This window comes from Aquarana catesbeiana, linkage group LG04 (genome assembly GCF_042186555.1).
Source record: "Aquarana catesbeiana isolate 2022-GZ linkage group LG04, ASM4218655v1, whole genome shotgun sequence".
Classification (NCBI taxonomy): domain Eukaryota; kingdom Metazoa; phylum Chordata; class Amphibia; order Anura; family Ranidae; genus Aquarana; species Aquarana catesbeiana.
In genome coordinates, this window is record NC_133327.1 from 287450114 (window position 1) to 287464666 (window position 14553).

Here is a 14553-nt window from a genome sequence, read left to right on the forward strand (position 1 = left end):
TTACAGTTTGCACAAGAGCACCTGGATGTTCCACAGCAGTACTGGGAAAATATTCTGTGGACAGATGAAACCAAAGTTGAGTTGTTTGGAAGAAACACACAACACTATGTGTGGAGAAAAAGAGGCACAGCACACCAACATCAAAACCTCATCCCAACTGTGAAGTATGGTGGTGGGGGCATCATGGTTTTGGGCTGCTTTGCTGCGTCAGGGCCTGGACGGATTGCTATCATCAAAGGAAAAATGAATTCCCAAGTTTATCAAGACATTTTGCAGGAGAACTTAAGGCCATCTGTCCACCAGCTGAAGCTCAACAGAAGATGGGTGTTGCAACAGGACAACAATCCAAAGCATAGAAGTAAATCAACAACAGAATGGCTTAAACAGAAGAAAATACGCCTTCTGGAGTGGCCCAGTCAGAGTCCTGACCTCAACCCGATTGAGATGCTGTGGCATGGCTTCAAGAAAGCGATTCACACCAGACATCCCAAGAATATTGCTGAACTGAAACAGTTCTGTAAAGAGGATTGGTCAAGAATTACTCCTGACCGTTGTGCACATCTGATCTGCAACTACAGGAAACATTTGGTTGAAGTTATTGCTGCCAAAGGAGGTTCAACCAGTTATTAAATCCAAGGGTTCACATACTTTTTCCACCTGCACTGTGAATGTTTACATGGTGTGTTCAATAAAAACATGGTAACATTTAATTATTTGTGTGTTATTAGTTTAAGCAGACTATGATTGTCTATTGTTGTGACTTAGATGAAGATCAGATCACATTTCATGACCAATTTGTGTAGAAATCCATATCATTCCAAAAGGGTTCACACACTTTTTATTGCAACTGTATATACCCCTGTCCTGTGATGCTAGGACTGTATACCCCTGTCCTGTGATGCTGAGCTGTAGACACTATGGGTGGATTAAAAGGGACGGAGTGGGTGGATTCTAAGGGGTGGGGCTTATGGGAAGGTTCAAAAAAGGCGGGGTCTGATGCCCCCAAATCCTAAAACTTCACCAGCCACCTCTGATGCTATGGGGATGTTTTTCAGCAGTTGGGACTGGGAAACTGGTTCAGAGTTGAGGGAAAGATGGATGGTGCTAAATACAGTGATATTCTTGAGCAAAACCTGTACCACTCTGCGTGTGATTTGAGGCTAGGATGGAGGTTCACCTTCCAGCAGGACAATGACCCCAAACACACTGCTAAAGCAACACTTGAGTGGTTTAAAGGGGAAACATGTAAATGTGTTGGAATGGCCTAGTCAAAGCCCAGACCTCAATCCAATAGAAAATCTGTGGTCAGACTTAAAGATTGCTGTTCACAAGCGCAAACCATCCAACTTGAAGGAGCTGGAGCGGTTTTGCAAGGAGGAATGGGAAAAAATCTCAGTGGTAAGATGTGGCAAGCTCATAGAGACTTAGCCACAAAAAGTGGCTCTACAAAGTATTGATTTTGGGGGGGGGGGGGTGAATAGTTATGCACATTTACTTTTTTTCTGTTATTTTGTCCTATTTGTTGTTTGCTTCACAAACAAAAAAAAACACACCACACACACCTTCATGTGGTCATGTTCTGCAAATTAAATGACGCAAATCCTCAAACAATCCGTGTTAATTCCAGGTTGTGAGGCAACAAAACACGAAAAATGCCAAGGGGTGAATACTTTTGCAAGGCTACACATATACAGTAAAATAAGTATTGAACACGTCACCATTTTTCTAGGTAAATCTATTTCTAAAAGTGCTATTGACATGACATTTTCACCACATGTCAGGAAACAACCTGTGCAATTCATACACACAAAGAAACCAAAACAAATAAAGTTGTGTAATAAAATGATATGACACAGGGAAAGAGTATTGAACATGCTAACTGATATGCATATGCATTTTTTGTACACTTCGTACAAAATCCTTTGTTGGTAATGACAGCTCCAAGATGTCTCCTGTATGGAGAAACTAGTTGCATGCGTTGCTCAGGTGTGATTTTGGCCCATTCTTCCACCCAACAGTCTTCAAATCTTGAAGGTTCTATGGGCCTCTTCTATGAACTCTGATCTTTAGTTCTTTCCATAGATTTTCTTTTGGATTCAAGTCAGGTGATTGGCTGGGCCATTCCAGCAGCTTTATTTTCCTTTCTTTGAAACCAACTGAGCGTTTCCTTGGCTTTGTGTTTGGGATCATTGTTATGCTGAAATGTCCACCCTCGTTTCATCTTCATCATCCTGGTAGATGGCAGCAGATTTTTATCAAGAATGTCTTTTTCCATTTTTCCATTTATCTTTCCTTCAATGACTTGAAGTTTGCCAGTACTGTATGCTGAAAAAAAAACAGCCCCACACCATGATGTGTCCATCACCAAATTTCACTGTTGGTATGGTATTTTTGGGGTGATGCGCAGTGCCATTTGAACCCCAAACATGGTGTGTATTATGGCATCCAAACAGTTCAATTTTGGTCTCATCTGACCAGGCTATATTCTCCCAGTATTTCACAAGCTTGTCTAAATGTTGTGCAACAAACTTTAAACGAGCGTCAACATGCTTTTTCTTCAGCAATGGAGTCTTGCATGGTGAGCTTGCATACAGGCCATGGCGGTTGAGTGCATTACGTATTGTTTTATTTGAAACATTTGTAACCGCTTTTCACTCCTGTCAGAAATCTTGCAAGGAGCACCTGGTCATGGCTGGTTTATGGTGAAATTATGTTCTTTTCACTTCCGGATTATGGCCCCAACAGTGCTCTCTGGAACATTCATAAGTTTAGGAAGCTTTCTGTAACCAATGCCATCAGTATGTTTTCCAACAATAAGGTTGAAGGTCATGAGAGAGCTCTTTGCTTTTACCCTTCACGAGATGTTCCTTGTGGGACACCTTGGTAACGAGGCACCTTTTTATAGGCCATCAGTTGAGACTGAACCACCTAATATTAATTTGCACTGACAGGGTTCAGGATTGCTTTCTAATAACTGATAGTTTTAAGCTGGTGTCTTGGCTTTCCATGTCTTTTTGCACCTCCCTTCCTTCACGTGTTCAATACTTTTTCCCTGTGCCATTCCATTTTATTACACATAACTTAAATTTCTGAACTTATTTGTTTTGTTTTTTTTGCATGTATGGATTGCATGGGTTGTTACCGAACAAGTAGTGAAAATGTCATGTCAATGGCACCTTTAGCAATATATTTACCTAGAAAAATGGTGACGTGCTCAATACTTATTATATACAGTGGGGAAATTATTTGTTTCCCTGCAGATTTGTAAGTTTGCCTACTTACAAAATAAATAAATAAATAAATCGAAGAGTCTATAATTTTTATCATAAGTGTATTTTAAATGATAGAGACAGAATATGAACCAAAAATCCTGAAAAAACACAATACAAATGTTATAATTTGAGTTGCAGTTCAGTGAGTAAAATAAGTATTTGATCCCCTACCAACTAACAATTCTGGCTCCCACAGACTGGCTATAGTATGTGCTACACAGATTAGTCCTGTCAATTTAGGAAGGTGCTCCTAACGACATCTCATTATGTGTATAAAAGACACCTGTCCACAGAATATCTTTCTTCCATTCAAACCCACCATTATGGGCAAGACCAAAGAGCGGTTAAAGGATATCATGGACAAGATTGTAGACCTGCACAAGGCTAGAATGGGCTACAAGACCATCAGCAAGAAGCTTGGTGAGAAGGAGACAACTATTGGAGAGATTATTTGCAAATGGAAGAAATACAAAATAACCATCAATCGCCGTCTGTCTGGAGCTCCATGCAAGATTTCACCTCATGGGGTTAGAATGATGAGAAAAGTGAGGGATCAGCCCAGAACTACGTGGAAGGAGCTTGTGTACTGTATGATCTCAAGGCAGTTGGGACCACAGTCACAAAAGAAACCATTGGTAACAATACACTGCCATGGATTGAAATCCTGCAGCGTCAGCAAGGTCCCCCACCTCAAGAAGGCACGTGTACAGGCCCATCTGAAGTTTGACAATGAACATCTAAATGATTCAGAGAAGGATTGGGAGGAAGTGCTGTGGTCAGATGAGAACAAAATTGAGCTCTTTAGCATTAACTCAACTAGCTATATATATATATATATATATATATATATATATATATATTTTTTTTTTTTTTTCAGAGTATAGAGCATGCAAAGGTGTTAAAAGAAGGCATACTGGTTGCCCTTGTTTCCAACTTCTGGCTTTCGCAAAGATCCTTATTGCATATAGTGTGTTATAAGTCATGGTATAAGAATGTGACACCATTTTATTTATTACTATGACTATAAACACATTCATGTTCATAGTACTACTGTGCGATTTATATGTATTTATATATATAGAGAGAACACTTTTTCACTGAATACTTACTATGCTCTTTCTTTTAGGTCCTTTCCATATAGGTTGTATTTTCCAGCTATGTAGTTCTGGATGGCTTTTGTTGATATTATTTTCATGCCATCAATTTCCATCATTGGAATTTGCTGAAACATCAAATCTCCATCTGGAGTGAAAAAAACAAAACAAATGTTGCCTGAGTAAATAAAGGTCACCTCCATGCTGCGCAAAAAGTTAATAATGAGAACAATCTTGCAGGAACTAACACAGAATACAGCTCTATGAACCTCTACAGAGGCTCATGCTTTGTATTATAGGATGTAAGGCCTATATCCAGGGCAGGTGCAAGGATTTTTGTCTAGTTAGGCGAAGGTGCATTTTGGAGAAGAATGCCATCAGCAACCCCTGCAGCACTACATTTTGTAAGATCTAATGAGCAGGGCCCTCTGATTCTAACTGTATTAAACAGTATTGGAATTGTACTGTCTGCCATGATGTGAAGCGCTGCTTAAACTGTGGGTGCTATATAAAACCCTGTATTATAATAATTTAAATAATGTAAAAAACAAATGTAGAGTACCAAGTACCAAACACATGGTACATAACAGCCCAACAAAGCCAAAGACTTGCTTGAGAAATCAGCATGGACAGGATAAATAGTAATAAATACGTACTTTTAAGCATCTGGTCATATTGCTCCTTTTTATCAATAAAATCCTCTGTAAACTGTCAAGATAAAATGAATAAATAAATAAGTGGCATCAGGCAATAAAACATTCATGTATACTAGAAATTTTCTGTTTGTATTTACTTAAAACCAGCATCTGTAAGGCAAATTGGAGACCCGAAGTCTTGGCCTAATGGTGGCCACAAACAGAGGACAGTTGCAAGGCAGGCTGCACGCATGTATGAGCGATCATCTCCTTAAATCTGTGGCCAGTTTTAGGTCAATTCCAGTCTTACACCAGGCCTTCTCATCATGAAATGTAAAAACAATAAATGAATAATCAGGTACATAATAAATTTTATTTTCTAAATTATGCTTAAATCAAGACTATAAAAAAAATAATAAATGCAAGAGGTATGTGTATTTTTACTTTAAGTGATAATTTATCACTTTTAATCGCATTTATTAGCAGCTGATTTAATCACTGAGTATGCAGCATCTTTATTTTGTAATCCCTTTCTATGTTCCAGTTTAAAAAAAAAAGAAATTCACCCTGCAAGGCAATATCATAATGTGCTTCTATGCATCGGCATGGTGTGCTGTTCCTTCAGAGCGCATGCGCCATTGACATCACAGGCTGCTGCTCCATGGAATATCTCCTGAACGGTGCATATTTAGGAGATACATTGACTCTACCTACAGGAAGGCTTTATTATAAAAACTTACCTGTAGCTAAAAGTACCAGAAATTACTTTACTACCACTTTAAGCTGGTGCCATGACTGGTGCCTGTTACCTGTTTTAGGGTAGCTCCTTTCTCTTGTAGCATCCTATAGAGCAGGGATATGCAATTAGCGGACCTCCATCTGTTGCAAAACTACACGTTCCATTATGCCTCTGCCTTTGGGTGTCATGCTTGTGGCTGTCAGAGTCTTGCTATGCCTCATGGGACTTGTAGTTCTGCAACAGTTGGAGGTCTGCTAATTGCATATCCCTGCTATAGAGACTAGTCCCTTCCATGCAGGGACTACTTTCGTGAACCTACATTGTGTGCCTCAATATAAAACACATAACCCTATAGCCTAGGTTTGCAAGGCACACTCCTGCACTCCCTCACTCCCTTGCAAGGCACACTCCCTCACTTTTCTAAACCAAAAGACTGATTCAAGACTGCACTGTCCACTCTTTCCTGTAAGTTCAAAGAAGCAGCACTGAGAGCAGGATCCAACAGCTTTAACAGCATTTAATTACATGGGAGCCCTGTTGCATCCAGGAGTACTGTCAGCTCAGCCCAGGGTGAGGATTCACTCCCAGGGGTTGAATCTTTGACAACCTGGGCTTACAGGAAGTGGGTTGGAAGAAGAAGGGTGTCATTCAACCCTCAAGAGAAACAGTGCTATGCCCCATACACACGGTCGGACTTTGTTCGGACATTCCGACAACAAAATCCTAGGATTTTTTCCGGCGGATGTTGGCTCAAACTTGTCTTGCATACACACGGTCACACAAAGTTGTCGGAAAATCCGATCGTTCTAAACGCGGTGACGTAAAACACGTACGTCGCGACTATAAACGGGGCAGTGGCCAATAGCTTTCATCTCTTTATTTATTCTGAGCATGCGTGGCACTTTGTCCGTCAGATTTGTGTACACACGATCGGAATTTCCGACAACGGATTTTGTTGTCGGAAAATTTTATATCCTGCTCTCAAACTTTGTGTGTCTGAAAATCTGATGGAAAATGTGTGATGGAGCCTACACACGGTCGGAATTTCCGACAACAAGGTCCTATCACACATTTTCCGTTGGAAAATCCGACCGTGTGTATGGGGCACTAGAGTTGTGAGTCTGTAGAGAAGAGTAGTGGAGAGGAGCAGAAAAAAAAAAGCAGCTTTCATTGTATTTCTTACACTAATGGCATATTTTTTTAAACTTTTTTTTGTTAAAAGAGGAATTGCACTTATACTAACCTCGATACCAACTGCAGCAAGAAGCCAGCGGATACACTCTGCTCTACCCCTTCCATTGAAGTAGTGAAGCACTGGTTTGTCACACATGGTTACAGGCCTAAAAAAAATAAACTTGTGAAGATTATAGGATATCCATGTGATGCAAAATCTATTTGGAATTACAGTGAATGTATAGTGTTTTCATTTGGATTAACGTGTAAAAGAGATATCTGTTAAAGTTAAAAAAAAATGATATACACATACAAACAGTCATATTTGTTAATTTAATACTCAGGTTCTGTTCACTGCTTGGCAGCATTACACAATGACTGTACTTTAATGCTCCTTCTCACAATACAAGATACATACATACAGTCAGGTCCATAAATATTGGGACATCTACACAATTCTAATCTTTTTGGCTCTATACACCACCACAATGGATTTGAAATGAAACAAACAAGATGTGCTTTAACTACAGACTTTCAGCTTTAATTTGAGGGTATTTACATCCAAATCAGGTGAACGGTGTAGGAATTACAACAGTTTGTATACGTGCCTCCAACTTTTTACGGGACGAAAAGTAATGGGACAGATTAACAATCATCCATCAAACTTTGAGCCCCACTGGGGGCTTTGGTGAAATATTAAGGGTATAAAACAGACCCCTCATGTCTCACTTTTGCAACAGAGACCACTTCCCCATTGTAGGAAGTCTATGGACCTCCTTAGGTTGAAGTGGTTATGTCAGGATGATGCCTGCAGCTACAGGCAGCATCCTGGTATCTTTTCTTTTCAGTGATTCCCTCTCATATAAAAGCCATCCTAGGGGCTGATTAGCTGTTGGATTGCTTTTACAGGCAGCGGGAGGGGACATCACCCCCATCTGCCCCAATCCAGGATCTCCCCGTGTGATTGGAGAGCCCAGGATCCCATTCGGTGCTTTTGCCGGATTATCACAGAGCCGGCCGTGGACCAGATGGTCCCCAGCCATCTCTATGCTCCTGGGGGGGTCGGAAGCGACCTGATGTCACATCCAGTTTTGGCAGAAGTAAACACTACCATTTTTTTTCTGGAAAGCAGAGATTAATGTTTTTTTTTAACCTCATGCTTTCCAGGGTAGAGGGGAGATTTGGCGTCTTGTACCCCAGATCTCTCAATAAAGAAGACCTGTCATGCCTTATTTCTATCAAAATGGATGTGCTGTCATGATGCTGTAACCTCGATGGTTTATACCAATAAAGCAATTTTCCTTATGCTTGGAGTGCGGTCAATCACTTTGTCTCCTGTATCAGTTACCCAGATCACGGACTGGACTTGCACCTGATCGTTAAAGGTATTACTATCACCTGGAGCGGTGTTATCCCATTTGTTGTTTGCTATTTAATGATACCCTAGGAAGAGCCCCACTGCAAGTTAGTTTTTTATTTTCCCCAGAATTCAACTTTAAATCTGTAGTCCAGGCAGGTAAAAAAAGACAAATAAAATAAATGCAGCTCCGTATTTCTTTATATATCTTTGCATTTTTTTTTGTTTTTTAAAGACAAATATTGTAAGTATTTGAATTTGACTCCATACCATCTTGCTGTACAGCAGAATTGAGACTGGGAGAGAGAGAAGCAGCACATTGAGAGACAATCAGTTGTGCTGCATGGCAAAAGCATGCTGATAAAGGAGAAGGCATAGTGATAGAGAGATAAACTCATTGATAGAGACAAACTCCTTAGTGTAGTTCTCCTTTCATTGTGCAGTCACAGGCTAAAGCCTGGTACACACTGAGTTTTTTTTTTTCTTTTTTGCTCAGCCCAGTGGGCTGAATGTAAAAAAAAAACCCTGAAGAGCTCAGGAGAAGCCGCTGTACTAACAATCTGATGTTGGTACAACGATCCCCCCGCCAGAACACACTGGTCAGCACTCTCAGCTAGAGTTGCCACCTCATCCCTTTAAACCCAAACACATATGAATTACACAGGTTCTGAGGCTATTTTAGTGCAGATAAGGCACCAAGTAAGTTTAATTACCACCTTAATTAGCCACAGAACCTGTGTAATTCATATGTGTTCAGTTTTAAAGGGATGAGGTGGCAACCCTACTCTCAGACATTGGCTGAGAGCACTGATTGGATGCCGATCGGCAGACCTTTTCCAGTCATGTCCCATTCGGCTGGGTTCTGTTGGACTGGCTGCCGTACAAACGGGCTGAATGACAGTCGGTTTCTATTAAACCAGCCGAAGCCGCCCAACATTCGGTGCATGTCTACTAGGCTTAAGGGAGGGACAAGACCGGTCCTTCACATGGGTGATTAAAAATCCTGCAGATTCCTGTAGCTGGAATGCACAGGTGTGTGCGAAGAGCTGAGGCTATCCACGACTGCTGGCACAACCACTAATGTGGTGAGTGGTAGAGCAGTGTAAATCACAGAACTGGATAGACAGAAATAAAATCCTTTGGTCAGGAAAACAGATCCCATATACAGTATGCATTTCATCTGTGTATTTAGCTATTTGCCAGTAGTTTAGCTTTTATTCTGGCATGCCTGCATTATATCCTGAAGCATAAGTTCTATTACTGTGAAAAATATTTCAACAACAAAGCAGGGTGCGCCCTAGATGAGCCATGTAGGATCATCCGGATAGAATTGCACGCTTATAATTTTGCTGTACCAGGGATATATTGCAAATGCTTTGTACTTTGAAAAGAAATAGATACTGTATATTAGAAGCAGTTAACATACCCATGTAGATATACAAATGCACAATATATTATTAACAATCGCTAGAAAAAGAATACACACACACATTAGTATTCCTGCTGAACACATTAATGTCTACAAGAACTGAGAAAGTAGCCCCCTAGATAACAATCTGTTTGGCAAAAAAGTGTGTAAAGCTCTTTTGTTCACTGGTAACCTAGCAATCTGGAATTTGAAATATTTTATATATGCTTGAATTATAAATTCGATCCTACCTCCAGACAAAGGAATGCACAGCAATTCAATGTGAAGTCTTCTGATCAAACACTGACTACACAGTGACAGTTATAGCAAGTGCACTGTATTAGTATATGGAGGGTGGGGTCCAGCCAACCAAACCTGTTTTTCAGATTTGAGTGTTTAAGGAAAGCAGAAAGATATTTGACTTTTAAAAGTTTCAAAGTAATATAAGTAAAACCAGTCATGGCATAGTAGAGATAAAACCAGTTAAGGAATAGTAGATATAAAACCAGTTATGGTATAGTAGGGATAAAACCAGCTATGGTATAGTAGAGATAAAACCAGTTAAGGAATTGTAGATATAAAACCAGTTATGGTATAGTTGGGATAAAACCAGTTATGGTATAGTAGAGATAAAACCAGTTAAGGAATTGTAGATATAAAACCAGTTATGGTATAGTTGGGATAAAACCAGTTATGGTATAGTAGAGATAAAACCAGTTAAGAAATTGTAGATATAAAACCAGTTATGGTATAGTTGGGATAAAACCAGTTATGGTATAGTAGGGTGAAGTACAGTTTACTATGCTTCAGTTATGCATGAACGCATACATCGATCACTCACTGTGTTCATTCAGAAAAGGGGCCAGTAAATGACTTATTTACCCTCCCTTTTCCCCTGTTCTTCATCCTAGAAAGATCCCTGCAGCAGCCAGCGGGAGAGGAGGGAGGGGGGGCAGGAGAGTACACAGGGGGGACAAAGCAGTAGTCCAATAATTACCAACCCGTCACCCCTCCTGTCCAGGTCCTGGGAGTTGGCAAGCAAGGATCACGATCTACTCGTCACCTGCCTGCGATCAACAGGTAGATCATGATTGCTGCCCCCCACCCAATTGTCACTATAGTACAGGCAATATATGTTACTTGCAGGATCACCAGGTGAAACTAAATGCAAGGAAAAACCCTGTAGACAAAAATAGAATGCATCCACCATGTTTGTGGTCTACATAGGCTTGAATTTTTTTAAAAGATGCAGTGATCTGTATAGATACAGTAGGGGTATTGTACAGCTCAGGTGTGAATCTTTGCATACATTCCCACATGTTTGAGCATCAGTCAGCTAAGGTTTTTTTTTTTCTTTATGCGTGTACTATGGTGGTCCTTTGAGAAGCAAGATGCATTAAAGGAACATTATTTGGATGTTGAATGTGGCAAACTAGGACTCGGCTGCATGCACTGAGCATTAGTGTACAATCCGCTAGATATGTACTTGGGTTAAAAACATTCAGTCGCATATGCAGGCACAGGATCCAGTCATATTCTCGTGTTTTATCCCTGTTCTTAAATGTATATAAAGGCATTTTTTAGGTTTGGATGGAATGGGGAGGAGTTGAGCCCTGTCATGTTTTTAATGCTGTGTGTGCTCCTGCTGGGGAGATTTACCCCTATTACGAAATGAAACTGTTGGCACAGGTCATTTTAAAAGATGAAGTTGTTGGCAGAGTTTAATTTATGATATAGAATTGTTGGTAAGGATCACTTTAAAAGGATGAATCTGTAGGCATAGTTCACTTTAGGCTACTTTCACACTGAGGCGCTTTACAGGCGTTACAGCGCTGAAAATAGCACCTGTAAAGAGCCTCTCCTGTGTCTCCAGTGTGAAAGACCAAATGTCCCTAAATTTCTCTTGCTGGTCTCTATGTGTGTCCATCGTTCCGCCTTCATGATGGCATCCACCTCCTTTTTCCAATCTAAAAGCATAGGACAGGATGCCTGTTTCCAAAATCTGGGGATCAGGGATTTGGCTGCGTTTAGCAAGTGGGGAGTAATGCTATTTTTATATAATTTAATGGCAGAAGGAACCCCATGGAAAAGAAAGTGCATAGGTTAATTTTTTCTATGGGTATAAGTCATTTTTTAATCCATGGGGTAATGGCGCCCCAGAAGGTCTTAATCTTGGGACAGGACCACCATAGATTGAGAAATGTGCCCTGTTGATCGCAACCCCGCCAACATCTGCCGTTGGAAACATTTAGGCCTAAACGTGAAGGGGTCCTATACCATCTGCTTAGGCATTTATAAGATGACTCCTGAATTTAGGAGCTAATGGAGGTTGTATGTGTTAGTTTGATCATCCTGAGAACCTGCGAAGGGGTAAGATCATGTCCTAGCTCCCTCTCCCATTCCCTAATATAGTAGGGGACAGAGGCAGACTGTATGCTAAGCACCAGCTTGTACATCTGTGACAAGAGATGTTTGGATTCCAGGAGATTTACACATAAGTATTCAAAGGAGGTAAGTGTATTAAGAGGCCTTAATTGGGGTTTGAATTTATTTTAAAAGTCTGCAATTTGGTGGTATATCCAGGTTACAAAGGGAATAACACCATAGGATGATTGTAAAACAGAGAGGGGTGATAAGGTACCCTGTGGGTTAAATTTGGCACAGGCAGTTTTCCATCAGATCCCCAGGAGCTAAAGAATCCAGGTTCTGTTCCTGGGGGAAACCAAGGATAGCCTCCTAGAGGCACTAGAGGAGATGTCTGAGGGGCGTATTGACCCGATACATTAAATCGGTCACCCAGTCCTTTTGCAACAATCAGAGAAGCGGTGGGTGTCCTGCGGTGGGGTCTTCCTTTAACTAAAGATGCGTCAGTGGTGGCTGCGATTCACGCCCTCCTGCAGCTTAAAAGTCTACCCGTAGCAGACCTTTCCATATGATGTTCGGCTTAACAGTCTTCTTCTCCGCTTCCCCAGCTACTCTGTACACTCCAGCCCAATCCGGTCGGGTCCGAAACAGCACAGCTTGGTAAGAACTCTCACACACTCCTTCCACTTGCAAAGTCTCTCTCCAACTCACCTTGTGTCTTCCCAGGCTTTTCATTTTATATCCCCCTGCCCCTCTGTTATTGTTCATGGGCTCTGTAGTTTAACTTCAGCTTTACTGTGAGAAAAGTTCTGCTTTCAGCCTACAATTCCCAGAAGTCTCTGTATTAAGGCTATGGTAAGTAAAAGTGCTGAATGCTCCCAGTTTGTGGAAGAATAAAGTTCTGCATTCTCAGTAACAATGCATAGTGTTATATTAGGTTTTGAAGTTGAAGCCTGGTTTGAGTGTGGAGATGCTCTGGATTTAGAGGAGTTAGGAGCTCCTGAGAAGGGGGGGTTGTCACCGTCCTCTGAGGAATAAAACTTTCCCACCTTTGAGCTCTTTGATAAATTGCTCCAGTGCATCACTAAACAAATATCTTCCTTGAAATTGCATACATGTGAGGTAACTTTTACAGGCAGCTGCTGCTGTCCAAGCCTTTAGCCATAAGATTCTGCTCAGGAATGGAGGTTAGAGCCATTCTGGATATTTGTTTTATGACATGTTCTAAGGCATCTACAAAAGAGAAAAGCAGAAGGCAGTTGTAATTGCTCTGCAACAGCACAATCATGAAATACATGGTCATGTTGGTTATTCATAGTCCCAGTCAAGTTAGCTGTAGTTTGATATACAGAAATTGCAGCAAGAGCTGGTCGCAGGGCTGGGCCTGATAGATTGAAGAGATCTTTTAAGAACATGTGACATTTTCTGTCAGCAGAATCTTTAAAAGATGGAACAATTTCAATACGTACAGTGAGATGTTAGAGTTCAGCAAAGATTTTTTGTGGGTGTAAAACCCCATTTAGGAGTGACCCAGTTGTTATAGTGTGCACATTCTATCTGTTCATGAACGGAATATTTTGCAAATTTTAAACATATATACCGGGATGGAAGCAATTGTATATGTGGGATTGGCAGTGTATATGTATATGTGTATACGTGGTATATGTGGGATTGGCAGTGTTCCCCTGCCATCCCTGTGTGAGGTCTGCCCTCATTTATAGGGTACCTCATGTTAAGGTTTACATATTGACAATATTAATATTCATTTACACCGTTTCTCTATGTTTATGCCTTTGAGTTTTGCACATGGTATTCCTGTACATGCAATATTCCCTGTACTGGTCAGATGTTCCTACATGGCTTGTTTTTGTCTTTATTCAGATATCCGACACATTCTCCCCATCTGGCCAGTTTTGTGCTTGTGTGGATGGTTTGGCACTTGGGTGACGCTGTGGCCCTCCTTCATCGTGGGAGCTGCGATGCGCTCAGCGGCCCCTCCCCCTCCTCCCTCGGTGTTCAGGAAGATCGGGCGGGTGCCCCTCTATGCATTGCCGCCACGCTTGTCACACTGTGTGTGACGGTTGCCGCGCTGTGCGTGTGACATCAGCCATGACGTCATTGCGCCTGCGCTCGGCCACAATATCTCGTGTATCCATATGGGGGAGTCCCCGCGCCTGTTGCTGAGTGCTCACTCGGTTCAGGTGCTGTACTCTCTCCCCCCCATTGGCTCACCTGCGTGGCGTTGGTGGCATATATTCATCTCCCCATTGAAGCGAGCTGCTCTTATTGACCAGTCTCCCTCTGGGGCTATTGCACACCAGCTACACTGGTTTGCTGGTGGTGCTCTGATGCAGCGATGGGGTTAGTTTTTTTCTTTTTCTTTTCCTTTGCTTTGCCTTCGGTTCAAACTCCCCCCTTCTTTCTGTCCCTTTTGGTGGTGCAGCTCTCCACTTCAATATTCCGCCTATGTTTCCCACTTGGCTATTTTTTTAGTCCTCTATACCTTTGTAG

The 14553-nt window shown here is 41.3% G+C and overlaps 1 protein-coding gene across 1 annotated transcript in view; it reads right to left on the minus strand.

Annotated features, from left to right (window-relative positions):
• LOC141139982 (glutathione S-transferase 3-like) overlaps window positions 1-10070 on the minus strand; it is a 31596-nt gene extending 21526 nt beyond the window's left edge. Inside the window, exons 1-4 of the mRNA XM_073626655.1 lie at window positions 9930-10070; window positions 6984-7080; window positions 5023-5074; window positions 4382-4514 (exon numbers count right to left, since the gene is read on the minus strand). Coding sequence (XP_073482756.1) covers window positions 4382-4514; window positions 5023-5074; window positions 6984-7070 — 272 coding nt within the window. The 5' untranslated portion in view covers window positions 7071-7080; window positions 9930-10070. The remainder of the gene's footprint in view (window positions 1-4381; window positions 4515-5022; window positions 5075-6983; window positions 7081-9929) is intronic.
• Window positions 10071-14553: the final 4483 nt, after the last annotated feature.